The 27107-nt window shown below is 39.0% G+C and overlaps 5 protein-coding genes across 6 annotated transcripts in view; 2 read left to right on the forward strand and 3 right to left on the reverse strand.

Annotated features, from left to right (window-relative positions):
- casq1a (calsequestrin 1a) overlaps positions 1 to 8304 on the reverse strand; it is a 12602-nt gene extending 4298 nt beyond the window's left edge. The window contains exons 1-10 of the mRNA XM_024273196.2: positions 7724 to 8304; positions 5699 to 5792; positions 5508 to 5608; positions 5264 to 5375; positions 3498 to 3571; positions 3269 to 3399; positions 3128 to 3173; positions 2982 to 3036; positions 1996 to 2096; positions 1772 to 1846 (exon numbers count right to left, since the gene is read on the reverse strand). Of these exons, the coding sequence (XP_024128964.1) occupies positions 1772 to 1846; positions 1996 to 2096; positions 2982 to 3036; positions 3128 to 3173; positions 3269 to 3399; positions 3498 to 3571; positions 5264 to 5375; positions 5508 to 5608; positions 5699 to 5792; positions 7724 to 7960 (1026 nt within the window). The 5' untranslated portion in view covers positions 7961 to 8304. The remainder of the gene's footprint in view (positions 1 to 1771; positions 1847 to 1995; positions 2097 to 2981; positions 3037 to 3127; positions 3174 to 3268; positions 3400 to 3497; positions 3572 to 5263; positions 5376 to 5507; positions 5609 to 5698; positions 5793 to 7723) is intronic.
- A 1947-nt stretch (positions 8305 to 10251) lies between these two features.
- Positions 10252 to 13270, forward strand: LOC112147785 (crystallin J1A-like). 2 transcript variants are annotated; one of them, XM_024274381.2, is made up of 10 exons: positions 10252 to 10408; positions 10905 to 10971; positions 11132 to 11308; positions 11579 to 11677; positions 11777 to 11869; positions 11947 to 12103; positions 12220 to 12335; positions 12418 to 12495; positions 12577 to 12716; positions 12794 to 13270. In XM_024274381.2, the coding sequence occupies exons 2-10, from the start codon at positions 10905 to 10907 to the stop codon at positions 12887 to 12889; spliced, it is 1023 nt and encodes a 340-aa protein (XP_024130149.1). In that variant the 5' UTR covers positions 10252 to 10408; the 3' UTR covers positions 12890 to 13270. The 2 variants fall into 2 exon arrangements, with proteins under 2 accessions (XP_024130149.1, XP_024130150.1); XM_024274382.2 differs by having other exon boundaries at positions 10276 to 10399.
- Positions 13271 to 14764: 1494 nt separating this feature from the next.
- eif2b5 (eukaryotic translation initiation factor 2B, subunit 5 epsilon) lies at positions 14765 to 21331 on the forward strand. The gene is made up of 16 exons (XM_024273970.1): positions 14765 to 14966; positions 15165 to 15289; positions 15359 to 15544; positions 15612 to 15789; positions 15869 to 15949; positions 16035 to 16112; positions 16312 to 16624; positions 16707 to 16852; positions 18395 to 18539; positions 18620 to 18721; positions 18794 to 18895; positions 18986 to 19076; positions 19146 to 19269; positions 19350 to 19475; positions 19557 to 19667; positions 21124 to 21331. The coding sequence occupies exons 1-16, from the start codon at positions 14814 to 14816 to the stop codon at positions 21184 to 21186; spliced, it is 2124 nt and encodes a 707-aa protein (XP_024129738.1). The 5' UTR covers positions 14765 to 14813; the 3' UTR covers positions 21187 to 21331.
- On the reverse strand, positions 21332 to 23611 carry LOC112147507 (mitochondrial ubiquitin ligase activator of nfkb 1-A). The gene is made up of 5 exons (XM_024273972.2): positions 23557 to 23611; positions 23253 to 23377; positions 23089 to 23176; positions 22888 to 23008; positions 21332 to 22824 (listed from the first exon to the last, which is right to left on the reverse strand). The coding sequence occupies exons 2-5, from the start codon at positions 23367 to 23369 to the stop codon at positions 22326 to 22328; spliced, it is 825 nt and encodes a 274-aa protein (XP_024129740.1). The 5' UTR covers positions 23370 to 23377; positions 23557 to 23611; the 3' UTR covers positions 21332 to 22325.
- Positions 23612 to 24473: 862 nt separating this feature from the next.
- On the reverse strand, positions 24474 to 26763 carry LOC112147506 (mitochondrial ubiquitin ligase activator of nfkb 1-A). The gene is made up of 5 exons (XM_024273971.2): positions 26660 to 26763; positions 26384 to 26508; positions 26220 to 26307; positions 26019 to 26139; positions 24474 to 25946 (listed from the first exon to the last, which is right to left on the reverse strand). Exons 1-5 carry the CDS (start codon positions 26667 to 26669, stop codon positions 25454 to 25456), a joined length of 837 nt encoding a protein of 278 aa, XP_024129739.1. The 5' UTR covers positions 26670 to 26763; the 3' UTR covers positions 24474 to 25453.
- Between the last annotated feature and the right edge of the window lie 344 nt (positions 26764 to 27107).

Genomic DNA, 27107 nt, shown 5'->3' on the forward strand with positions numbered 1-27107 from the left:
ACAGGAATCACCATGGACTATGATGTTTGCAGATGATATTGTGATTTGTAGTGAGAGCAGGGAACAGGTGGAGGTGGAGTTAGAGAGGTGGAGGTTTGCCCTGGAAAGGAGAGGAATGAAGGTTAGCCGCAGTAAGACAGAGTACATGTGTGTGAATGAGAGGAACCAGAGTGGAAGAGTGAGGTTACAGGGAGAAGAGATAAAGAAGGTGGAGGAGTTTAAGTATTTAGGGTCAACAGTACAGAGTAATGGAGAGTGTGGAAAAGAAATGAAGAGGCGAGTGCAAGCAGGTTGGAATGGGTGGAGAAAAGTGTGACAGAAAAGTTTCAGCACAAGTTAAAGGAAATGTGTACAAGACTGTGGTGAGACCAGCCATGCCGTTTGGACTAGAAACAGTGGGACTGAAGAAAAGACAGGAAGCAGAGCTGGAGGTAGCAGAGATGAAGATGCTGAGGTTCTCTTTGTAAGTGACAAGGATGGATAGGATCAGGAATGAGTACATCAGAGGGACAGCACATGTTAGAGGTTTTGGAGATGAAGTGAGAGAGGCCAGACTGAGATGGTTTGGACATGTTCAGAGGAGAGACAGTGAATATATTGGTTGAAGGATGCTGAGTCTAGAGCTGCCAGGCAAGAGGTCTAGACTCTAGAGCAGGGGTATTCAAATCCAGGCCTCGAGGGCCGGTGTCCTACATGTTTTCCAACCAACCTTCCATTGAAGCTCCTTATTGGCTAAACATGCCTGATCCTGGAAATTAGCAGCAGATAAGGCAGGATTTCTCTGTCAGTTGTCATGCACCTAGATGTATGAAATTTTTTCTCCTCATTTGACCCACACCCTGGGGGAGTGGTGTGCTGCAGACACAGCCGTGCTCTGGAACCATTTAGTGGTTTAACCTCCAAATCCAATGGGTCCACAGGTCCCATTTTTAGAGTCTTCAGAATAACTCAGCCTGGACAAGAACTCACACCTTCTAGTCTCAGGGCGGACACTCACAAAAAGGCCACTGAGCTGGCCGGCAGTGGTGAAGAAAGACGCCGAGTGCAGACATGAAAGCCCTTAGTGTTTATTCCTGAATGTACAAACCAAAGGATCTAAGCTCCTGAAAATGATGTTGTGCTGTCTCTAAAGTCACTTGACAAGGGGTTTAGCCACTTGCTTTCTTGAGAATTGTAAAACTAGCATTCTAAATTAGTTTGAACATTATGACTTAAATACTAAGATGAAGTCGTTCTTCTCTATGACCCTCACGGGCTCAAAATACCCAAAAACCCACAGCACCCGTACGGGTCCTTGAATGGGTCAATATGACTAGGGCTTTAGTTGACGTCAAAGCTTTAGAAAATTGTATTCCAACACATTTACCAATCATTCCATACAAACACGATGCCCGAGTCCACTAAGCAATGCTCTAGTCCACCTCTGCAAACCAGTAATAATTTGAGTAGTTGGGCACTAGTACACACGAAATAATTACATTCAAATGTTCCCAATTTTGGGGTCAAATGCACAAAGATGCAAACAAATTGGCCAGTTTAAGGATAACGTTAAAGGCTGTTTGATACTCCTGAAGGAGTATTTCTACACAGTTCTATTGACACTATGTGGCAATGCTGTGGACCAAACACTCACAGCCTGACTACATCTTAAAATACACCTTTCTCAATCGTTTGGACAAACCACTTATCCAAAGGAAATTAGAATCTAAGACAGCCTACTGAATTAATATAAAATTTGACTTATTTATCTTAACAAAGCACAAAAACTTACATCATCAGCCTCAATGACACCAATCTGTGGGTGGGACAGATCAATTCCAAACGTCTTCTCCCAGTGTGGCACAAGCTAAAGAGAAATTAACAAGAAGTACCATTTGTTAAGCTATGGTGAGTATAACTATTTTTATTGAAATGATTAAAATCGCTGTCTAAATTATTTCCAGAATTCCTATTGCTCAGTTTTATTTTTATTTATTTATTTATTTTTTTTTTTACCAGAGGGAAGTCATCTGGGTCAATCCAGACAATGCTGAGTTTTCGGTTGTCTTTGTTGTCCTCGGCAACATGCTTTACAATCTCCAAGAACTCGAAGCCATCTGAGAAGAGAAGAAGGTCACAATTCTGCTACAGCCTAGAAACTTTAGGGTGTATTCAGACTGGAAGAGTCAGTTTGTGGACTGTCTGCTTAATTCGGTCTGGATCAACTACTGAACCTTGCCTTTGGTCTGTATTCAGACTACCGTCAACCAGAAATTTTTGTTTCAAACTAAAGCTTGTAAACAAAACCCTGTAACTAAAGATCTCTTTAGTCATTGGCCAGGAACTACGAGGACAGGGAAAAGCAATGAGAGAAAGAACAATGGAAGAATAATGGAAGATTTGCAATCCTTGTTGGGATAGTTTTGAACATCGGTATCATCATCAGGTACAACACTTTTTACTGCTTCATTGGTACGTTGAGGCATACTGCAAGGTGGTTACTGAGGGTATGACATCTTCAAAGGTACTGTATAACAAATAGACTGTATAGAAAACAGTTTTAAAAGCAATGTGTATCACGTTAAAAGTTGTTTTAATGAGCCTGGATTCATCCGATCAAATTTCAATGAGTTGCAGTGGCTACTCTGTTTACATCTTGTAATGACTGTCCATGGTGGCCGTTTTGGTCCAGTTGTTCCACTCAGAGGACAGAGCCTATTCACTGAGGAAACTCAGACCAAACTGGAGCTCATTCCAATTTGAAACAAACCCAAGACTACCTTGAAAGATGGAACTAAGAGCAGTTCCTGATCCCAGACCAGGGGCCACTTGGATGTGTTCAGACTAAAAATTTGTTCTTGATTATTAGGGAAAAATAACCTTAGTTCACTTTCAGCAAACCAAATGTGTCCAGTCTGAATACAGCTTTAGTTTGAGTTTTTAAAATTTATTTCAGACAATTTCATAATTTTCTGTCTGCTGGGACGTGTTTATTCCTTTACCTACGTCAGCCTCTTCTGCAAAAACAACAATGTGTTCACCACCAATATCGTCATCCTGCAAAGACAAAAGTTTAGCTCAAAAGCAGCCCTTACTAAGCCTTACCAGAAAAGATTAGATTAATTTGTTTTAAAAAAATGTGACTTACCCAAATCTCATACAGATTGTGTGGTTGCAGCTTCCTCAGGGTTGGTCTAAGAAAGCAAAAATTGAATCATTTTCCGAATTTTTCAAGCTGTCAAGATTTTATCCAGGGACAACTCTATGACAGTTTTCTTTTAGGTCTTACCTATCATTAGCCTTGATGAATTTCACCAGCTCCTGCTCAGAGTAAGGTTTTCCAGGAATGACCATTGGATCCTCAATGAAAGGCTCATAGAAGTCAACTTCATTTAACTTCAACTCTAAAGCTTTGGCAACCTGAATGTGAAAAATGGGAAAACCGTTAAAGATTAAAAATGAATGATGAACGTTTTTTTTTTTTTGTTGCTGATTTTAACCTTGACATTAGTACTCACCTTGGGATTGAATGTTGCAAAGAACTTGATGTGAGGATGGAACTCTTCTGCAGCATCAGCAAAAGCCTCAAAATCTGAAATGTCACAGGCATCAGTTAAACTGCTTCAATAGCTCAGAACAGTATGACTCTAATAGAAATAGAGTGGTGGTTTGATAGTTATTTTGCGTTTCTAGAGACAGTTGTAGACGGATGAAATCTGAGCACCTAAGTCTACCATTTTTGTTTGCTTTTAAGTTTGCTTTAGCCCCCTATTCAACCCCTCTTTATCTCTCTGCAAACAGCTCCAACCTACTTCTGGTGGCTCACCTGACTCAAATCTCACAAGCCACGACTTAAGCCTGTGGGTTGTGATTCACGTCTCGTGAGCTGTGTCTCAAGTCTCGTGAGTCGCGACTCAAATTTCGTGGGTTGCGACTCAAGTCTCATGAGTTGTGACTTTAGTCTTGTAAGCCGCAACTCAAGCCTTGAGGGTTGTGACTCACCTCTTGGGAGCCGTGACTCAAGTCTCGTGGGTTGTGACTCACGTCTCGTGAGCTTTGTCTCAAGTCTCATGAGCCATGACTAAAGTCTTGTGGGTTGCTACTCAAGTCTCCTGAGCCACGACTCAAGTCGTTTGGGTCGTGACTCAAGTGTCATGACCCAGGACTCAAGTCTTATGAGTCTTAACTCATGTCTCCTGGGTCGTGACTCAAGTCTCATGAGCCACAACTCATTTCTCGTGGGTCGCGACTCAAGTCTTCTGGGTCGTGACTCAAGTGAGTCGCAAGACTTGAGTCGCAACCCACAAGACTTCAGTCATGGCTCACAGATGAGCCATTCGAAGTAAGTCGGAACTGTTTACAGCACCAGCCCCTGCTGCAAGTTTGTGCTGTCCCGGGTGGTTGGAGTTGGTGGTGATTCTGGTGATCATTGGAGATCACCAGGAGACACTTTATACCTCCAGGTGATCTTCTCCAATTATAGTCAGGGAGGTTAGACTATCCTCCTTAGCACCCTCACAATTGAATTCAATGTTTTAGTCCATGAACTAAAATAAAGTAATTTTAGTATTAAATAATTAATATGTCCTGCAAAGTTTTTTTTATGATCTTGACCCAGGTGTTGGAACCAGTGGCGACTGTGGAGACTGTCATGCAAATTAAATGTCTTGGAATTGAGTCCAAGCAACTGGGCTTAAAATCTTTGTCCTTGAAACTTCATCAGTTTTAATAGATTTGTCATCTCTGTTTCACATTTCCATAAATGTTCTTTATAGATTTTTGTCTTCTCTCCTCTTGATTCTAAATCATCACAGTCAGGTTTTTTGATCTCTGTGTTTTTTTACGTGTTGCATTTATGCTTGAATTGATTTTTGTGGTTTTCTCCTGCTACAGGATGAACACTCAACCGATTAAACATGAACCAGTGTCTTCCATGGAGGTATAGAATGCAATGTTGTAGTTCAAAATGTTTGTGCACTAATGATGTTCCAGAAACATTTATGATCAATGGAGAATGGACTTTTTGCATATATATTGAAACATACTGTACATAGATTTTTCCGTCGTGGGAAATCCTGCCCCTTGTATACCTCTGGTTCTTGACCACATATTTTTTTCTATAATTTCAACCAATACACAGTATTGGATTTGACTTGGATCTCTTTTAGAATGTAAGTACCAAAAAATGTTACATTTTCAGTGATTTCAATAAGTCAAGTATTGAAATCTCAGATCATTAAATCTGTGTCTCAGTAGGTATGATCATGCTGTTATGGATCCTTACGTTCTGATTTGTGACTCTTAAAGTAGCCCACCAGTTTGATGTCCTCTTCGATGTTTTCAAAGCCCCTTAATTCTCGGTTATTGTCAATAATTTCTACTGGATCCTCAAGAAGCTGCAGAAGAAATAGAAGGGAATGAATGAATCATACTCTTATTGTTCCATACAAAACAAATAAAAAATATTTCTATGATTTTTTTTCTAAAATAAAGCCTGTTATTAACTGGGAGATTATATCCTCACGAACATCATAGATGAACTCCACAAGAGTGTGTGCTTCGAGCTCGCCATCATACTCTATGACTTCATCGTCTGAAAAGACAAAGATGCTGTCCGACTCTTTAAGGCCTGGAAGGAAAAAAAAATTAGTGTGATCACTTCTGCAGTCATATGATACCTCACAGTTGATCAATTCTTAATTTTGTGTAATCAGATTACCTAATTTTTTGGCCACAACCTTGTCTAACTTAGCATCAATAAGGCCGACTCCGATGTCCTCATCCTCAAAATCGTCCAGGACCTGTGCTACACGCTGCAAAAGCAAAACATTGATTTAGTCTTTCAAAAAAGATGACAAAGTCATGTTTTAGGCTCTGAAGGCCTATTGCACAATTGTTTACAAAACATCTGTTGTCCGCAGACGTTTCATTACCATAAAAGCCTGCCTTTCAGAGAGCTGCCCATGCACTTTCTAAATCTGTATGAAATTTGAACCTCATGAGTGACTGCTAATTCCACCAATAGCAGACAAACGCTTGCAAGGGAGACAGCTCTCTCGAAGTGGTTAAAGGTCTGTGTGTGCATACATACTCGTAAATTTTCATGCATACTGATGTCAAAGATCTTGAACAGCTGTTTTCTTTGGCAAAAGCAGACTAATCAGGCTGTTTTACAGCATGTTGAGCATCATTCTTGACTTGAGTGAATGGATGAGCATAAGGCGAGCAGTTAGCAACTTGGCAATATGCCAACTGTAAAAGGAATCTGTGGTTTTGGCAAAAGTGTGTGCAAATTTTTTTCCCATTTTTATTGTTGGAATATTTATGTTCTATTAAAAAAATCTATTTTGCTCATGATATATTGTAGAAAAAAAATAAAAATATATATTTTTACATTTTTAGATTTAAGTTTGAGAACAATTAAAATAACTATTTTTGTTATGTTGTGTTAAATAGCGTGCAAATTTAAAAAATGTAAAAATAAAGAGTTAAATAATTTGAAGTAGAAAATTTGAAAAAAAAAGAAAATTATGAATTTGGATTCTGCAGCTTCAACCTCAATATTATGTTTTTTTTCCTGCAGTATTTAAAAAAGGAATCAATTACATTTTAATGTATGTCTTCAATGTGTTTTTGGTTCAATTAACATTGCTTAAACTGCAGACAGTAAGAGGCTGTTCTAATATAAAAAATACCTTAAAAGTAAAAATAAAAAAAAACTCTTACAATTCTCCAACGATTAAATGTTTTATTTTGCACAGATCAGCACAATGCACCTCTAAATGAGGTAATTGAATGCAAATTATGCAAACGTGAATATATGTTGCAGCCAAAAGTACAAACACAAGCCTTTAGGAGAACTCGGCCACAAAAGGATCCTGGGATAAATTTAGCACCAGTTGCCACACCGGTCCAGGGACTATTTTGGTGAGGCAGAATTGATGCTCATCTCTCAGGGATCCGCTGACAAGTACAGTACTGCAAGTGTTAATCATGGCACAAAGCTGAGCTGGCGTTAGAGGAGCCAGCATATCCTGCTCTGGTTTGTAGACTGCACCCTACAGGCACCAGACTGCAGTCTGGGGGTTTGAGGAGATGACATGAGTTTTCTCAATGCAGCCTCTCCAAATAACCTTTAATTTTTTCCAACATATTCCTATAGATATATATATATGTATATATCCATTTTTTAAATAACTGTTTACATGCAAAATTTGTAGATTTGGGTCATGCCAAAAAAAAAAAAAAACTGTTGACACTGCCTGTTATTGCTCATATCTACTTTATCTCATTTGCATTTGGAATCATTGTTTTTATCAATGTATTAATCTAGTTGTCAAAAATGTTTGTAACTGCAAAAATGCAGAAATACACCTGACCTTTTTTGGCAAACTTGACAGGAAAGCTATGTGGTTGCTTGATGCTTTGAGAGCTGACACTGACGTTTTGTGCTAGAGGTGATGTCATGACTTTATGTGGAAACTGCTGAGTACCCACCCAGAAGGTGCTGACGGACTGATACACCATTCATGTGGATCACAACCCTCACAAAAACAAATGCGCGTGCACAAAGTCTGCAATCCTACAAGTGGGGCATGTATTTGCAGCTGTAAAATCTATCAACCTCTAGACTCCAATTGGACAATAATATATGTCATTCTGATTCTCAAACTAAATTTCCAGTTGGAGTCTTTTTTCTTTGGCTTCTAAATATCTCATCATTAGCTATGTGTTCTCCACCCACCTCAAGGGCCAACTCCTCCGTCTCGAACTGTCTCTGGGCGACGCGGTTGGATGCAGGATGGTCATGGTAGTACAACACCATAACGTCGTACTTCTTCATCACAGACTTGTAGTTCTTGGCATTGAGGTTGTGGACGCGGTCCTTGCCATCATACTCCGGGAAGTCCAAAGTGTCCTTGGCGAGTGAAAAACCCCCAAAGGACAGCAAGACTGCCACAAGCACCCAGGTCCACTTCATGGCTCTTCTTCGAAGATGATTTAGAATCAGTCACAGTTGTGTTAAGTTTAAAAAAAAAAAAAAGATAAATCTGTGAATCTGTGTGGAACCCTTTCCAATCCGCGCCACCCAGAAGAGAGCAAGACCGACTCCTGGGTCCACCTTATTAAAAGCCCCTCATGGGAAGCTTGCATAGGGGTCCAAGGGGCAAGAGGGGCAGGGCTAAGCCTGACATAGGTGTGAGTGTGCATGTCTACGTGAGGTGTAACTGAGAAAGATGAGGCAGGGTCTGGGCAGTTGCTTGGGTGACAGCTTTGAGTGAAGGTTGATTTGTGTGTGTGCCTGAGTGTATGTTACAGACCTGTAAAAGTTGAGTGCAGTAAGAGGTCTGGGGTCAGATCAGCTCTCCATTCTTTCTTCGGAGCAAGAAAGGGGGTGAAGATGACAAGTTTACCAACTTTTCTTGAGCTTTTTTTGCCATACGAGGACCAAGAGGGACTTTTTTGACACAGAAATGACTGAAAATGTAGTGTAAGACTGTCTCCACCCATATTAAGTGAAGACGGTGGCTTGGATATCAGCTAAAAATAATGGATGTGGGACAGAGAAGTACATATCAGGAGGGGCTGCTGTCGGTGTCTAATTTGCTGCTGCTGGCAGGGCCACAGCACTAGAATGCAGAGTTGGGTCACTCAAGGACTTGCAGCACCTGCTGAGGCTTCTGTGTAGGTGTCACTTAGCCCTGACCTACGAAGAAAAAGAAACAAAGAATACAGAAAATAGAAAATTGTGTTTTTTAAAGCTTTTTTTGCACAAAACAATTGCAAAAATAAATTTAAGACATAAAGACACACATTGCCATTTGTTTCTTTTTTAAATAAAAACAGTATATGAGTTTACAGGAGTTGTTTAATGTCATCACAAGAAAAGATACACAGAATACATGTGTTGTTATGATGGGGAGTTAGGCCGGGAACTGAAATAATTATAAAGAGCCGGTTCAGTGTGTTGCAGGAACCATCCAACTAGCTTTGATAGGTTCTTATTGAAAAGTCTCTCATTTACACCTCTCGTGTCGACAGCTTGCAAAGATAATTCCAGTTTATGTTTCACTAATGGGTCTAAGTTACAAGAAATCTGTCAGTTTAGGCATTAGGTACAAAACTAAAAAAAAACATACATCGGATATATAATACACTCTCCCAACATATTAAATAGAACCTCCTATCTTCTTTCACAATTTCAAAGGAGCTAGAATGTTGTCTTACGTAAGTTTTATGCAAATCAAAAATGTGATCATCTTTTATTTTATTAACCACAGCTGATAAAAGAGCAATATACTATTTTCCAAGTAGGGGGTGTTTTACATTATCCTGTTGCTCAATCTAAAGATCTATTGTTGTGCAAGGAAGCCACCTCTAAAAATGTGCCATGGAGGAAACTTCTCAAGTTTCTTACAGATTTCAGTCTCTCATGTGTCGCGGTCCTTTGCAAGGATACTTTGTGGTTGTAAAGGATAACAGGCATGTAGGGATCTCTTTTATTTTCTGTTGAGGTTTTTTTTTCCATGCAAGTACTGCCTAAACAATGTTTGGGTGCACTCACCAGTAAATCTGACATCAACAGGAGTGAATTTGTAATGCATAATACATAAAATAAATACATACAAACATGTTAAAACCTGAAAAATTGTTAAGTAAATAAAAAGCTAAAACATTGACAAAATATTTCATCCTCCCTAAACACTCTCTGATTAGACCTTAAAATTACTGTTAATCATGTAAGACACCTTAACTTCAAATAGTGTGTAAATAATATATGATCTGAGCAATTTATTCAAAGAAATTTGGAGTTTTGTTACTAAATTTGGTCTTCTTAATATAATATTTTGCTGATAAAATCAGAAGATTTATCAGATAGAATTGGGAAGATAGCTTATTATTACCATAGTTCTTTCAAGTGCATGAAGAAATGGGGATAGATTTGAGTTTTAGTATGAGTTAACAATTTGTTCCAAACAAGTAATGTGTTTCCAAGTCCAAATATGCGTATATCAATGCTGGAAAATCATCTTGTATGTTAGCAAAACATTCTGTAAAGTTTTTAAAACTAAAAAGAAATCAGGAAGAACACAAAAATAAAGGAATGAATATGTGTGATTGGGTAGCAAACATGAAATAAAATGAAATAAAACGGTAAAAAATAAAAATATAACTTTAAGAAATACGTGTTTTGTTCCCCGACGAATAGAACAAATTTTCCAATACTTGCTTTTGTCAATAAAGTTGGAAGGGGGAAAAAAAGTTGAAAGTGTAAACTTTGGGGCCCTCGATCGCCCTCTTCTGGTGGGCGGAGAAATAAGACAGAGGTTTTCATAACATGGAGGGTGTTGTTGTGTAAACCCGCAGCTGGAGTTCAGAGGAGCTACGGACTACAGCGCTGTTCGTCCTGCTGTCAGCGGTGATAAAAGTCTGATTTTTTATTGTTAACATTTTGTGTTTGTTTCTAGCAATGTATAATGTTGATAAATGTAGACAGGAGTTTATCAAAGGCTCAACTCGTTAGTTAGCTGGACCAAAACAACTATTGACAGACTAATAAAACTGTAGGTTAAAGCTAAAATAATCATTTTTAAGCACTTTAAATCAGAAATAGTTGCTTTGTCAGTTGGTTTAAATTTTAACTTTGCAGTTCTGTTTATAATAAAGGCTATGAAACTGTCTTTTTTGGTTCTGTTTGCATTTTTCCACATTTGTCAACTTCCATTTATGCTTTCTTTTCATTACATTATTGTCTTAAAAATGAAAAGAAAGTCTGTGAATGGTCATGACCTTAGTGTCACATTATTATTGTGCAAGTTCCTGTTTCATGCATGTCTGTAGGGAGTGTCAGCTTAAACTTGATAATAAACTTCTGTGGACTGCAGAGCCAAAGCACTTCAGTAAGATGTTTCCTGTTTCCACAGATGGCCTCGGCTGTGGCCGACAGGGCAATAGGAGCCATTGTTGGATCAGCTGTTGCAGATGCTGCAGGTAATTTATTGATCGGTTGTCATTGCATTTAAATCTGCAGAAACTATGTCCTAGAAAACAACTTACTGTTTAATAGGTTGTTTACATTTTTTATCACGTTGATTGTTACCTGCTAAGATCTTCTTCTGAACTAAAATAAATTGAACTTGATGTTTTACAGCACAGCCTCTGCACTGGGTCTATGACCTGCAGAAACTTAAGGGGATTTTGGCTCAAGATTCAAACCCGGAGTTCCGTTCTGAGTCTGCCAACCCTTTTTACCGGAGGAAGACGGGCGAGCAGAGTTGCTATGGAGACCAGGCTTATGTCCTGCTGGAAAGCCTGTCTGAATGTAGAGGTGAGCCATGTCTTTTAGTCTCTGCATTTGGACCCAACAAGCTGGTACATTTGAGCACAAAATTAGATTTTACTACCCCAGTAATGCGGCATTGATGGACAAAATGTAAACCAGTTATTTATTTTGAAACTTTTTTTTTACTTAAACTTTGCTCATTTTAGGAAATATGATGTCTTATACCTGTAAAATCAAAAAACAAAATAAATGGAAACTTAATTTCGCTGTAGAATTTAAGACATCAGAGTCATGACTTCACTTGACGTCTTCTAGGTCTAAATGTCGAAGATCTAAAGAAGCGCACCATGAAGTTCTTTGGACCGGGATCAGAGTATGACACGCCCATCAATGATCCGTACAGAGACAAAACAGGTATGGTCCTTTAAGCTCATCTGGAGTTCTTTCATGTTTACTATTAAAATGAATAGATTAAAGCAAAAATAGCTACATATGTGTTTTGAAATTCATCAGGGCCAAGACCTCAGCTGCCCATTGAGGGACCATGGAGGCAGTCCAGTTTGAAGAGTTTCATAAAGAATATGGATGCTGGGAAAGAGGAAACAGGTGAAATACATTAATAAAATAAAACTGTTTTCTGCTATTAAAGCAAACAAACTTGAGCTGTTGTGTCTTTGTTGTAGGCTGTGAGACGGATTGTCAGATCGATGGAGTAGCCAAGCTGGCTCCTGTTGTGGCTTTTTATGCAGGGCAGCCTGACATGCTGGAGAAGGTGGAACAGGCCGTCCGTGTCACTCAGAACAGCGACGAATGTGTTGCAGAAACTTTAGCGGCAGCAAGGTCAGCATACAGACCCTTTTGACACGTTTCTACTTCTGATACTGTCATCTATCCCTACTTATCCTCAAATTTAGATTCAATAAAGAGAAATAAAACCCACCAATTCATTTCTTAAGGTTTCTGGAGCATTTCATCTTGAACGGTCCTGATCCAGGGGCTCTGGATGCAGTGCTGAATCAGCTGAATGATCCAAAGAGAAAGCAGCCTCAGGATTTGGATAAAGCAGTGGTTGGTATGTGAGATTAGCTGCTACACTGTTGCTTCTCCTCTGATAAAGTCATGGTGTCACGACTCATGTCCTGCTGTTGTTTCAGGCCACATTCATCAGGTGAAGGAGCATTTATCAAGGACTCCCCAGGAGATCATCCCCACCGTGTTTCCAAACACATGAGGTATTCCGACTGTTGTATTGACATAACATCTGAATTCTATGAACCTTTATATAATAGTTGTGAATTATTGCATTTGTTTAGGTTTGCCAGGTGCATTCCAGGCAGCGCTGCACGGAGTCCTGACGGCCAAGAGCTTTGAGACGGCTGTCAGAGACACCATGAGCTGCGGTGGGTGCACCTGCAGTCGAGGGTCCTTCATCGGAGCGTGTTTGGGGGCTCAGGTTTGACCATTTGCATTGCTGTCAATCAGTTACAAATCAGTGCTGTTTGTGTAACTAATGACATTTACTAATTCTAGGTTGGTCTTGAGGGAATCCCAACATCTTGGAGGGAAAAAACCCTGCGATGCAACTCTGTGTTGGAACACGCCAAGAAGATTACCAAACATCTTTAATGAAGTGAGGAGTGTGAGGTCCTGAGAGCATCATAGAAAAATGTTGAGACTTTTCAGAGCATTGAATGAAGGCTTTTGTCTAAACTTATGTGAGGCAGAAGCCAGATGTTTTTTTATGTCTGCAAAAGAATCAAAAGTTGTTTATGATGTTCTTTCACTGGCACTTTTCTTACATTTATGAACAGTGATGTTCATAAATGTTGATGCTGATAATTATTAAGGGTGGTAAAATGAAGGAGAAAAAGTGCAAAATTGATATGAAAATAAAAGGATGTTAAATATCTAAAAATACAACGATAAATTGTCAATTAAGTCAAAAGATTTCAAAATGTGTTGATTTGAAGTAGTCACCATTCAATAAAAACAATTATCTACTACTGACATTGATTTACTTCTTATTATTTGTTATTTTACCAACTGGTGATAATCTTCAAAAATACAAGAAAATATTTTAAAAACTTAAAAATTGGTACAAATTACTATTTCGTCACTTTATTTTCCATTCATTTTATTATGCCCATTATTTTTACTTGCAAACATTATTGTCACTTCAGAAATTATATTTAGTATGTCCTTAAGCTTTTGTTCATGTCCAAGTACATTACAGCAACATAAATATTCTGACAAGTTTAGATACAGTGCTGCATATTTATGAAATTGAAATTTAACGCCAACTTTTTTTAAACTACAAAACCAAACCTGAAACTTTTTTTGCCGGTTCTGTTTGACACAGAGCCAACAAAAACCAAACATCCCTTCAAATGAGCATTTTTTGTGCACAAATTAGCATCTTGTACACATAAATTAGCATTTCTGTCCACCAATTGGTACCTTGTTCACTCAAATAAGCATTTTGTGAGCAAAATGTTGCATCTTGTATGCACAAATTAGATTTTTGTGCACAAATTAGTACATTGTTCTCTCAAAATAGCATTTTGTGCACACAAGTTAGCATCAAGTTCACACTCATTAGTACCTTGTCTTCTCGAGTTAACATTTGTGCGTACAAGTCAGCATATTGTATGCACAATTTAGGATTTTTGTGCACAAATGAAATTAGTACCTTGTTCACTCAACTTAGCATTTTGTGCTCACAAGTTTGCATCTTGTATGCACAAATTAGCATATTTGTGCAGAAATTAGTTCTTTCCTCTTTCAAATAGAATTTTATGTCCACAAATTAGTGTGTAGCTGTGCACATAAAATTGCAAACTGAATTGTAATTTGTACGTTTGACACAATGCAATATATATTTTTTACACTTTTGATTGTTCTGCTAGTAGTTTATGTTTCTAAAATATTTGTAGCTTTGAAAAACATTTAAATGTGAATGTAAATGCTAAATAAAGTTAAAAAAGGAAAATATTGCTTTTTCCTTTGTTAAAGGGCAGGCCTAATTGATTTAAGCTTCCGCCTGCTCCCTTTCAACCATGCCAATTATTCTTCTTCTTATTATTATTTTGTGCTAATTTTATTACTTTTTGTGCCACATTGCATGTACTTTATTAACATGTTTGAAACAAATTTTAATAAAGTAAAATAATGATGAATAAAACACTTTCTGCCTGTTTTTCTTCTTTACATGAGGGAAACCAATTTTAAAATGTTATTTTAACACGTTTTCCAGTTAAATCGATATTTTAAAAAGTATGCTAATTTTTCACCTTTACCCAAAGACTAAAAAGCAAGAAAATTAACTGTGTCTTATTTATTCGTGTATATTTATATATATTTACATGAAATCATAGGGCTATATATGTAGCCCAATTTAAAAAATCTTCAATACAAATTCGTTTTGTGTGTGTCTGGCAAATGTGTTTGCGAGACAAGCATTCTGTTTTGTGTGATAAGGGCACGCGCAGACCTCGGGCTAAAATTGTCCCTCTGCGCCCGCCGTAGTAATTTCTGACGACAGTTGGGAAACATGGCTGCCAGAGGAGGAAAACAGAGCCGCTCGGGTCTGTCGGGTAGGAAAGGCGCGGGTGAGCAGGATGAGGAGGAACCGCCGCTGCAGGCCGTTTTAGTGGCTGACAGCTTTAACCGAAGGTTTTTCCCGATAACCAAGGACCAACCGCGGGTAAGCAGCAAGCTAAGTACACAGAAATGCTAACGGAGGCTAAGTGATGCCCATGCTGGGGGATTGACAAGAGTTGCACTTGTCATCAAGTGTTTACCTAAACTGTTAAAGTGCGGTTTTGTAATTTTCTTTAAATATATCTTGATTGGGCATGTTGAGATTGACCTTTAAAAGCTGACAGATTGTGGTTGATGTCAGGCTTTGCTGCCTCTCGGTAATGCTGCCATGATCGACTACACCCTGGAGTTCCTGACCTCCACTGGAGTCCAGGAGACCTTTGTGTTCTGTTGTTGGATGGCCAGCAACATCAAGGAACATCTACTGTGAGTTGGATCACTTTTGTGTGAAAGGATCTCCCTTTTTCTCTGTTCTAACCTTCCACTGTCTTACAGGAAATCAAAGTGGTGTCGACCCACCTCCCCAAACACAGTCCACATCATCACCTCAGACCTGTACCGCTCCCTCGGTGATGTCCTCAGGGACGTTGACGCCAAGTCCCTGGTCCGATCTGACTTCGTGTTAGTTTACGGAGACGTGGTGTCTAACATAGACGTCAGCCAGGCGCTGCAGGAGCACAGGTAAATCCCCTCAGAGGATATTTGGATTCTCTGCAGATTTTTCTGATCAACATTTTGTTCACGTCAGGCAACGGCGAAAGATGGAGAAGAACATCTCTGTGATGACCATGATGTTTAAGGAGTCGTCTCCGGGTCACAGATCCCGCTGTGAGGAAGATGATGTCATCGTAGCTGTGGACAGCAAGAGTCAGCAGATTTTACACTACCAGAAGACGCAAGGCTTGAAGAAGATGCAGTTTCCCATGGTAAACACTGGTTTCACTGTTAGCTTATCCTTTTTTTTTAAAATGATTTAACTGATTAAATCCTGTTGGTATTCTGCAGAACATTTTCCATTGTGGAACGGATGAGTTTGAAATCAGACACGACCTCCTGGACTGTCACATCAGCATCTGCTCTCCACAGGTCAGCCTTGGTATAAAAATGAAAACAAAAAATTATTTAATTTTGTTTTTTAATGCACTCCCTCACCGTTTTTTTTTTTTTTTAGGTTGCTGAGCTCTTCACCGATAATTTTGACTACCAAACTAGGGATGATTTTGTTAGGGGAATTCTGGTCAATGAAGAGGTACTGCACTCTTTTTTTAAAGGCAGATGAAAATTGTGTTTTTAATATATTCTTGTTGCTTTTTTTCATGGTGGACAATGTGTATTAAGGAAATAAAGCTTAAAACTGATTTTCTTAGTATTTCTTCATGTAAATAGTTGTGAATCATAAAATTCTGTTTGAAAAAAGCTTGTAGTTGTGATTCCTCGTCTCTCTTCAGATTCTGGGCAACCAGATCCACATGCACGCCACCAAGGACGGTTACGGCGCGCGCGTGTCCAACCTGCTCATGTATGATTCGGTGTCATCGGACTTCGTGCGCCGATGGGTTTACCCGCTCACGCCCGAGTCCAACTTCACTGACCGCGAAGGGCAGATCTGCACATATTCCCGGCATAACGTGTACCGGGGCTCCGGGGTCAGCCTGGGGCACGGCAGCCAGATGGAGGAGAATGTGTTCATCGACCGCGACACGAGCATCGGCGCCAACTGTTCCATCTCCAACAGCGTCATTGGTAACAACTGCACTATAGGTGAGCTCGCCGGCAGGTTAACCGCTCAAAAAAACCCACGTCCAATCCTCTAAAACGTTTTTTTTTGTTTTTTCTCCAACAGGAGACCACGTGGTCTTGGACCATGCATACATCTGGAACGACGTCCACATTGCGAGTAATGTGGTGATCAGCCAGTCTGTGGTCTGCGATAAAGTCCAGGTCAAACAGGGTGTCACTCTGAATAAACAGTGCGTCCTGGCCTACAACGTAAGAAATGCACACATCTCTTGTAAGAATCTCGTCTTGTGATTAGAGACGCACAAAATCATGATGACACAAAGTTGCGTTAAGTATTTTAGGTTGCTACTGACAAACATTTCAGATAGAAAATATCTGGATAGATACAGCTGAATTTGCAATGGTGTGGAGCAAACAACTTTGAGTGTGAAGTAGAGTTGCCACTAAGTATTATTTTAGTCACCGATTAGTCAATCCGTCACCAGCCATTTTTGATTAATTGCCGATTATTTTCCAGATTAGTCGATCAGAAAATGGTTATTGTTTACATAAGGCGATGTACATTTTTTTTGTTTTTTTTTTACAAAAGCTGATAGTGCTGGTACTCAGTCTGTGGTGGTACTGTTAATGCTTGGCGTAAATAATAGAAAAATATTGATTTTACATCTATAGTTCATGAATGTCAATTTCATCTTATAAAAGATTGAAAGTTTAAGGTCCCAGATAAGCTTTATGCTAGCACAAAAAAAGCCAGAATTGGCTCGAATGCTATGGGATTCCTGATTCCTGCACTAAATCATAGTCTAAACTGCCCATAGAAATATTAAAACATTTTTTTTGGTCAATTTTGTGGTTAACTTCAGTAAATAAAACCTGATCATCACTGTTGTTGTGGATCATTTAACAACAAATCCTGAAAATCTTCTACACATTTTTTCAATCCTCAAAGTTCTGTAGCAGTTTACATCCTAAAGCAAATCTGTGTGAAAAGCTGCTTTTCTCCGCTTCAGAATCCGCTGGCATTGCGTCAATTATATAAACTGTTGAAGAGGTACCGGAAAAAATGACCAATTTGTCGACGATACCAAACGTTTTTTTTAATAATTGATTAGTTAAAAATTGTTGAGTAATCGTTGACGGTCCTAGTGTGAAGTGTGCAAATTGTTAACGCAATTATCCACCAGCATTGATGTTGTAATGTATTTGTTATGCATCCTGAAACCAACACAACTCACGATGTACTTTTTAATTTTTTTTTACTTCAAGGTAAAACATCCTATTAGGGCTGCCACAATTGGTCGATTAGTCATGACTATGTCGACTAATATAATAGTTGCCAACTAATTCAATAGTCGATTTTTTTTTTTTAAGTCTCAAAACTACGATGCACGCTTTCTAATGCCATTCTCTTTGTCACACATGGGCATTAGTGCTTATCCGAATCAGTAGTGATGCCACAGGAAGTTCTAGGAAGACTTGGGTACCATAACAACCGGTCAACGGAGCTTGAAAGTGGGAAACATAAAGAAAAGCAAAGAAAAAAAGTGTCCAATGCAATATCCGCAAGGCAGAACTTGTTTTCCATGGCCTATTAACTGCAAATTTTTTTTTAACTTTAAAATCTGAGATATTCGTTAAGTTTTATTTTGTGTTCAGAATCAAAGTTGTACTAGAATGAGGGTGACTGTCCAATCGTCAGCACTCAAACGGCTTCAGTAGCCGTGCTCCAATGATTAGCCGGCGTGCTCACTTAGCTTTTTTGTTTTGGATTTTTGTAATTCACGTCTCCAGGTGGTGATCGGACCCAACATCTCTCTGCCAGAAGGCACTGTGGTGTCTATGCATCATCCAGAGGAGGAAGAGGAGGACGACGAGGACGAGTTCCTCAGCGACGATGCTCAAGTTGACCAAGGCAAAGACAAAACCAAGCAGAAAGGTGCGTGGAGATCCGAGGTGAAACTAAATCACCTGCTCCTACTTCAGAGTCTCAGGAAGTGTGATCCTTCTGTTCTGTAGTTTTCAACCCAGCGGAGGTTGGAGCTGAAGGAAAAGGTTACATCTGGAGAGCCAGCAGTCTGGATGACACGGAGGAGGAGGAGCTGTCGCATTGTCTATGGGGTAGGACTCTGTTTTAAAGAAGTCTTTTCTGAGTTTTACTTCTTTTTTAAGTCTATTCCTCGTGTTGAGCAGGTTTGGTGTTGAAGCCGGATCCTGAGAGCGACAGTGAGGACAGTGAGCCGGACGGTCCCGATGATCCAGTCATTCCCTCTCCTGAGATGGATGATGTTAAAGGTTTGCCTCGCATGACTGCCCCCTGCTGGTCAAACACAAAACCTCCTTAATCTTTGGAAACAGTTAAAGAATTGCACCATTTTGGTCCAGTTTTCCAGATGGAGGTGCTCGGGACCCTGCAGAGAGGTTTGGAGGAGAACATCGGCTGCGACAACCTCGTCCTGGAGATTAATTCTCTCAAGTAAATCTGAGCCTGCTTGTGTTTGTGCTGCTCCTTTTGCTTCACTGGAACTCATCGTGCTTCTTTTAGGTACGCCTACAACATCACTCTGAAAGAGGTGATGCAGATTTTAACCAAAGTGGTTCTGGAGTACCCGTTCCAGCAGCAGGGCCCGCAGCTGACCCCATCCCAATACGTCAAGCTCCTCCTACCGGTGAAGGATCTTTCCCATCCATACGTACAGATTCTTCAGACGTGACTCTAGCTCATCCTGTTTTTGTTTATTGTTTTCAGTTGTTGAAGAAATGGGCTCCGGTGTTCAAAAACTACGTGAAGAGAGCTCAGGACCATTTAGACTGTTTGTCTGCGTTTGAGGAGCATTTCCTGGAGCAGGAGAGCCACTGGACAGCGATGGTCAAGGTGATCAACCAGCAGTTACTACTACGAGTGGAAACACAGGCTTTTTGTGGTTGTTTTCTGAGGTTGTCGTCTGTCAATCAGGTGTTGATGAACATGTACGAGCTGGAAATCCTGGAGGAGGAGATGATACTGCGATGGTTCTCGCAGGGAGCCACCAACGACCAAAGCAAACAGCTCCGCAAGAACCAGGGGGTGGGTGCCTCTCGGGTTTATAGAAATGATCCATCTAACAACATCTTTTGTTTTACAAATTTTTGGGGTTCTCCTGTTTTCTTTTTAATCACAACCTCTGAATATTGCCCAGTTTATGATGTAAATGGGATTACAGTATTTTAGTTAGCTACATTTCAACAGGTTGAAAGAGTCGGTTTACTTCACATCAGTTCAGTTTGGGTTCAGATGTTATCAGCTCGTTATACTATTTAACTTTTTACTATAGGATGGTACAGATGAATACTGGATTCTGATTGGCTGGAGGGTGTGGATTAAAAAGTGATATAACACACCTAAAAATGTGCATGTTCCATATCAATGCGGGGGCAATTGGTACTCCAATTATTAACATTTTTTAAATAAATTAGGAAAAAAATAGTTTGTCACACCTTTTTCCACAGTTTATCACAACGGCAAGAGAGTAGAAAATTTTTGTTTACTTTAACCCGTTTGGGGATTTTTATCATTTTAAAGACAAGGATGCAGCAGAAGAGAAGGAGAGAAAAGAATCTATAAAGGAGAAAATGAGACACAAGGAGGAAACAAACTATTTAAATTATACACTTTGTTTAAAACAAACTTTTGCTTCATTATTTGGGAAACAACAAGCACTAAGAGGTGAACTTTCTCTCTGAACTAATGCTTTATTTAGCCTATTATAATGATCATACTTTTCCTTTGCCGCCGAGCTCTGTAGCTGTTACCAAGACAACACATCATACCATGTATATAATAGTGCTCTTTTTGTAAAAAAGTGATTCAAACCTAAAAAATAAAAATAAATCGGCGCCTTTGTTAACCTATGGTGTAGTTCACAATCTTCCGCGTCAATCCTGGCAGGAAGTTATGCCAAGACACAGGAGGAAATCTAGTCAATTTTCAAAATATAACACATTTTTCAAAATAAAATACAGCGAGTGACAAATGTGTCTAAACAGACTGTAGAGATGAAAGTAAACAGACACTGAGACACACACAGATCAACGTAGTGGGTCAACTATGGAGTGGGGGGGTGGGGGGTGGTTTTGTGTGTCTGATGATGAAAAAAAAAAAAAAAGCTCTAGATAACCACAGCTGAGCAGAAGCGCCTGTTGACCATCGAGGAAAAATATGTTTGGGGTGAACTGGAGGTTAAGCGGAAACCGCGCTCACTCCGCCCACACACCACTTCACAGCGGTTCCGCATCCGGTGTGAACCTGGCGTCTGATGTTTGTGATTGTAGCAGAACACTGACTGCTGATTGCAGTCATAAATTTTAAAAAATTCCTTTAAAAAACGATGCAAGAAAAGTGGTTAAAGAAAGAAATAAGAATATAGAGCTTGAGTTAAACCTGTTAGTTATTAGGATGGAGAAATATTGAGTGATAAAATTTTTTTTTTAAAATAAATAGATTTAGTTTAGCACTTTAACGCATGTTTTGTGTTTCTCTGCAGCTTCAGAAGTTCATCCAGTGGTTGGAAGAGGCTGAGGAGTCTTCTGAAGAGGATGGAGAGTGATGAGATGAATCACATCATCTCTGTAAATACTCCTGGGACTTAAGGGATTCGGCTTATTGCCTTTGTCCTCTGAGGCGATGCTACATGTGAGGACTTTGAGCACCAACTGTCCAATCGGAATAAAAAAAAACTCCCTTTGCCTGCAGCAGTTTGCATATTTTATTCTTTCTTAACACAAAATGCATCAGGATCCAGCTGTTGCTTTATTTAATCATATGTCTGCGAACAAGTATGATCTTATAAAAAGTGTTTGGCTCAATCACAGGAGGTACATATAAAAATAAACAACTATTATTTCTGACATGGAACAACTTTCACTCTTTCACACACAGCTGTTACAATGCAGACAACACCACTGATCCCATATGAATCCATTTCAAGAAAGATTCAAATGAAGAAAATCCAGCAAAAATACGATTAGAGAAACCCACACAGTTCAGCAGCTAGAAACTATTAAAAAAATATGTTTGCCCCTTTTTTCCCTGAAAAGAAGCAATAAAATATAGATTCATTGATTGATAATTAGGTCACAAGCGGAAATTCAGTAGTTTCAGATTAACTGTTTCATGTTCATATTCTAACTTAAGTAACAAGTTAGCGTTTAATTTTGTAGATGGTTGCTATACAAAGGAAAAACTGAAACTTAGAGTAAAAAGATCCTCATGTCAAGAAAAATAAATGTCTCATTTTCTGTCTTGAAAGAAAAATAATCCTATTAAGAACAGCAAAATAATCATAGTTTGAGAAAACATCTTAGTCACAAGACATTTATTTCTTAAAATAGAAATTCCTGGTTAGACATTTGTTTCCCCATTGGCAGATTTTTTTTTTCTTTTTTTGGCTTTAAAAAAGATAATTTAAATTTTTGACCCATTTCTTGGGTGCCTGTTTTTGCAGTGTGTCCACATTTGGCCCCTTTTAGATGTGAGTTTGTTTAACAGATTTGATTTTGGAGTGCTTTTAAGTTTTGAAATCTGTGTATTTTTTGTGCCCTGTTACTAAACAAGGCACTTTATGGGTAAAAAAAAACATTACAGTAAATTAAAATTGCAAATGCTTCAGTTCAGCGTCAGCATGAAGACTCCTGAAGCAGCGTCAGGTTGTGGCACCACCTGTGCAGCTTGGAAACTTCCAGATCCTCAAACCTTTTTGGACCTGTCATCCTTTTTTTCAAAGAAACTGTAAACCAAACCGGCGAGGATGGCAGTCCCTGTGATCCCGGTTACAGCAGACAACGTCTTCCACAAGCTAGCGACTCCCTCATGTTGGCTGATGAAGCCTCTGTGGTCGGTGGGCGTCAGGAAGTACTTGCGGCCGTCCTTTGGGGGCTGCAGCCTGATCACTTGATCCCCCTCCAGAACCACCTCTCCAAAGCCCGTCACGGTGCTCCCCACACGCAGCAGCTCCTCCACCTCCTCCAGCCCCACCGGTTTCTCACCACTCAGACCCTCCAAAACCATCTCCACCAATCCTTCTTCGGCACGTTTCATTTTCTGATAGACGGTCTCCAAGAAAAAGCCAGAGACCTCCAAAGGATTTTGGACTTTGACAAAAACATCAGGGATGTAGGATCCAGGACTAACAAGGCTGAAAGGCACAAAGTTGTTTGTCTCTTTCTTGTTGGTCGTCTTTGATCCCCTAAAAAAAAAGTACTTTTAGACAGGTTAATTAAAAATGCAAATGGTTTTGATTTTAAAATACCAGCTATTGCTGACAGAGTTCCAGTATTTCCAGTGCTCCTGCATAGTTATCTTCTGAATGACTCCAAAGCATCTCGGCACAAACCGGCTCGCCAGAGGTTCTGTGTCCGCTTCAACCACACCTGAACCATAAATGAACATGAAATATAGGTTTATTTACATAAGGAAAATAACTTTTACCCAAGTTTCTTTATATTCTTACCTTCAACAGCAGCATAGTGAAGTCTGTTGTGGCGGGACGCCTTCAGTACTTTAACCAAATGCTGATCTGGTCTAAAACATGGTATTTTCTGCATCAAAAATATAAATAATTTCATTAAAATGATCATAATCTGAATTGTAACTTCACAACAGTGAAACACTTGCCTTTAGTTCATCCACTTCCTGTTTTTTATTCTGATATAAATGATAAAAAACACCAGAAAATGCAAAACTGGATCCAATACCAACCAGAACAAGAGGGTTAAGGGAAAAGTCACTCATGTCTGAATCTGCAAACAGAAAATGAAACAAAGATCAGCCCAATAGAAGCTAAAATGAACAGAATATCTGATAATAAAAACTTCAAGTCTTTTCTTTTTAAATAAATCATGTCCAATGGAAATAAAATACATGCAAACATGAAACACTTTTACTTGTTATAATTAAAAGAAAGCAGTAGTATACCCACCTCAATCACGTTTTTGTTTAGAACAAGTGTCGCTGCTTCATTTCCTCATTTTAGACATTACGTCACACATTTTCATCCAATTGGATACAAGCAGTGTGGTTTTTGGCCACTAGATGGAGCCAGAGCGCTTCATAATCATTGCTTTTTCCTCTCTTTATAAGGATATTATTAAAGCGATACTTAGCTCTTGTAACTTCCTTCTTCAACCAAACACTAAGAAAAGAGGTAAATCAGGATTGGAGTTCCCATGTAACAGAATTATTGTTAAAAGCACGAGAAGCATCAAGAGAATAAGATCTAGCTGGGAAACCGCATGGGCCAGTTTTTGAGCAAAAAGGGTTACTAATGCAATACGTTTTATTTGTAAAAATGAACAGGCAATGACAGCTGATTCTATAGCCAGGATTCTATTCTGTTACAAGACCTGAGACTTCTGGAAAGAAGTGAAATCTAGTACTTGTGGTACAAAAGCAATTCCACGTATGGTAGATGGGGTCTCCGGCAAAGAAAAAATTGTAGAACTGTAGCAACAACACTTCATCAGAATATTTAACTGTGTCCAGAGTGATTTGTGTGTAGCAAATGACACTGACACCGCTGATGTAATCACGACACATAATGTCAACCAAACTTCAAATTGTCAAACAACAAAGACACTGGACTTGATGGAGTATCTTCTGATCATGTGAAGTTTGTTAGTGCAGGGTAATCCCACTACTTATGTGTTTTACAGCTTTTCTTGTGCATAGATTTTTTTTAAACCTGATATCTGTTCAGAGGGATTTGTCGTTCTAGTGTGCATCTGTTCTAGAGCATGTTCTGCACCATCACACTTCATGCAGCATTCATGTAAGTCATATAGGCTGCAAACTGCTGCTTAGTCTTGGAAGAATACAAACAAAATAAGTGGCACAAAATAGCAGCAAAACATAATTTATTATCAGAGCAAAGAACATTCTTAAAGTTTATACACTTAAAAAAAAGGATAAACAGACACTCTAAAAAAAAGAGAATTCCAGCTTCAACCTGGAGTGGACACTGTAGTGCAAGAGGTTTGTCCGCAATTTCAGCTGACATGAAGTGCAAGTTTGGCTTCTCCAACAATGAAAGTAACAGTTTCCACCTTTTTCCTGGAGAAGTATGCATATTTTATTTATTATGTATCACACAAAATGCATCAGGATCCAGCCATTACTTTTTTAAGTGATCACATCACCTCCTGCAAATGGCTAGAACCTTCAAAAAGTTTGTCTGAAACACAAGAACCACAAATAAAAAAACTAAAAGAGAATATTTCTGACTTGCAACAACTTTCAGTCTTTCTCACTGCTGATACCAAATGAATCAATTTCAAGTAAAATTGAAATGAAGAAAATCAAAGATTGAGGTCAAAGGTTAATTGGGACATCAACAGTTCAGCAGCTACAACAATGTAAAAGCTATATTATTTTGTCACATGTCATAAAATATATATATAAAATGCATATTTCTTAAATTAAAAACTAGGTCAAATATCACAAGTCATATAAACTTTTCCATGTTTATATCTCAACTTTAAGAACAAGTTTGCATTTTATTTAGCAGTTGGTTACTTTATTTACATTTGATCCTTTTAGGTGAGTTTGTTCGACCGATTTGATTTTAAAATGAAAAACATACTAGGTTGTACTAAATGCACTGTATTAGGTTTTATTTTTGAACATTTTTTGAAAAGGAATTCCTAATTTTATGAAGGACTTTTTAAAAAATTAAGTTTCAGGAGGAAGGTTTTGAAATCTGTGTTTTTTTATGTATTAAACATTTACTTAAAACTGCTTCAGTTCAGCGTCAGCATGAAGACTCCTGAAGCAGCGTCAGGTTGTGGCACCACCTGTGCAGCTTGGAAACTTCCAGATCCTCAAACCTTTTTGGACCTGTCATCCTTTTTTTCAAAGAAACTGTAAACCAAACCGGCGAGGATGGCAGTCCCCGTGATCCCGGTGACAGCAGACAACGTCTTCCACAAGCTAGCGACTCCCTCATGTTGGCTGATGAAGCCTCTGTGGTCGGTGGGCGTCAGGAAGTACTTGCGGCCGTCCTTTGGGGGCTGCAGCCTGATCACTTGATCCCCCTCCAGAACCACCTCTCCAAAGCCCGTCACGGTGCTCCCCACACGCAGCAGCTCCTCCACCTCCTCCAGCGCCACCGGTTTCTCACCACTCAGACCCTCCATCTCCCCCAATCTCTCCTCCACACATCTAATTTCATGGTGTATAGTCTCCAAGATAAAACTTGAGAACTCCAGAGGATCTTGGAATTTTACAAAAACATCAGGGATGTAGGATCCATGGCTAACGAGGCTGAAAGGCACAAAGTTGTTTTTCTCTGTCTTGTTGACTGTCTTTATGTCCCTAAAAAAATAAATACACTTTAACAGGTGAATTTAACAGCTTTTATAGTTTAAATGTTTGATGTTAAAATACCAGCTATTGCTGACAGAGTTCCAGTATTTCCAAAATTCCTGCAAATTTATCTTCTGAATGACTCCAAAGCATCTCGGCACAAACCGGCTCGCCAGAGGTTCTGCGTCTGCTTGAACCACACCTGAACCATAAAAGAAGATGAAATATAGGTTTATTTACATAAGGAAAATAACATTTACTCGGGTTTCTTTATGTTCTCACCTTCAACAGCAGCATAGTGAAGTCTGTTGTGGCGGGACGCCTTCAGTGCTTTAACCAAATGCTGATCTGGTCTAAAACATGGTATTTTCTGCATCAAAAACATAAAGAATTAAATTAAAATGATCATAATCTGTATTGTAACTTCACAACAGTGAAACACTTGCCTTTAGTTCATCCACTTCCTGTTTTTTATTCTGATATAAATGATAAAAAAGGCCAGAAAATGCAAAATTGGACCCAATACCAATCAGAACAAGAGGGTTAAGGGAAAAGTCACTCATGTCTGAATCTGCAAACAGAAAATGAAACAAAGATCAGCCCAATAGAAACTACGACAGATCATCTGATAACATTTTTTTAAATGACATTTCACCAGAAAGGAATGCACACAAACCGGAAACAGCCCGGCTTAGTAACACTAAAAGAAAGCAGTCACATACCAACTTTCATTAAGTTTGATCCAAAACAAGCTTTGCGTCGTCTCCCCGTTTTACAAGTCACGTCATAGTTTTTCCCAGCCAATCAGATATAAGCAGTGCGGTTTTTGTCCGCCAGATGGAGCTAGAGCGCTTCATAAATGGAGACAGAGAAAACAACACTATCGAAACAAAATGAGCAGACAAACTTTTTTCTGTGGCAGAATATCCACTTAAAATAATCCAACTAGAGGATGACACTGTTTATTAATGTAATATTACAAATAGAAATCCTAAGTGCAATAAAAACGCAGTCTCCTTCTAAAAATAAGTTAGGAATGATGGCAGACAACAATATTAAGAGCAAATTTGATAATAACCTTGACTCCACATTAGATGAGAGCATATATATAAATAAATTAATGCATTATACATATATATATATCTATATATAGATATATATATATATATA

This window comes from Oryzias melastigma, linkage group LG17, assembly GCF_002922805.2.
Source record: "Oryzias melastigma strain HK-1 linkage group LG17, ASM292280v2, whole genome shotgun sequence".
NCBI classification, from domain to species: Eukaryota; Metazoa; Chordata; class Actinopteri; order Beloniformes; family Adrianichthyidae; genus Oryzias; species Oryzias melastigma.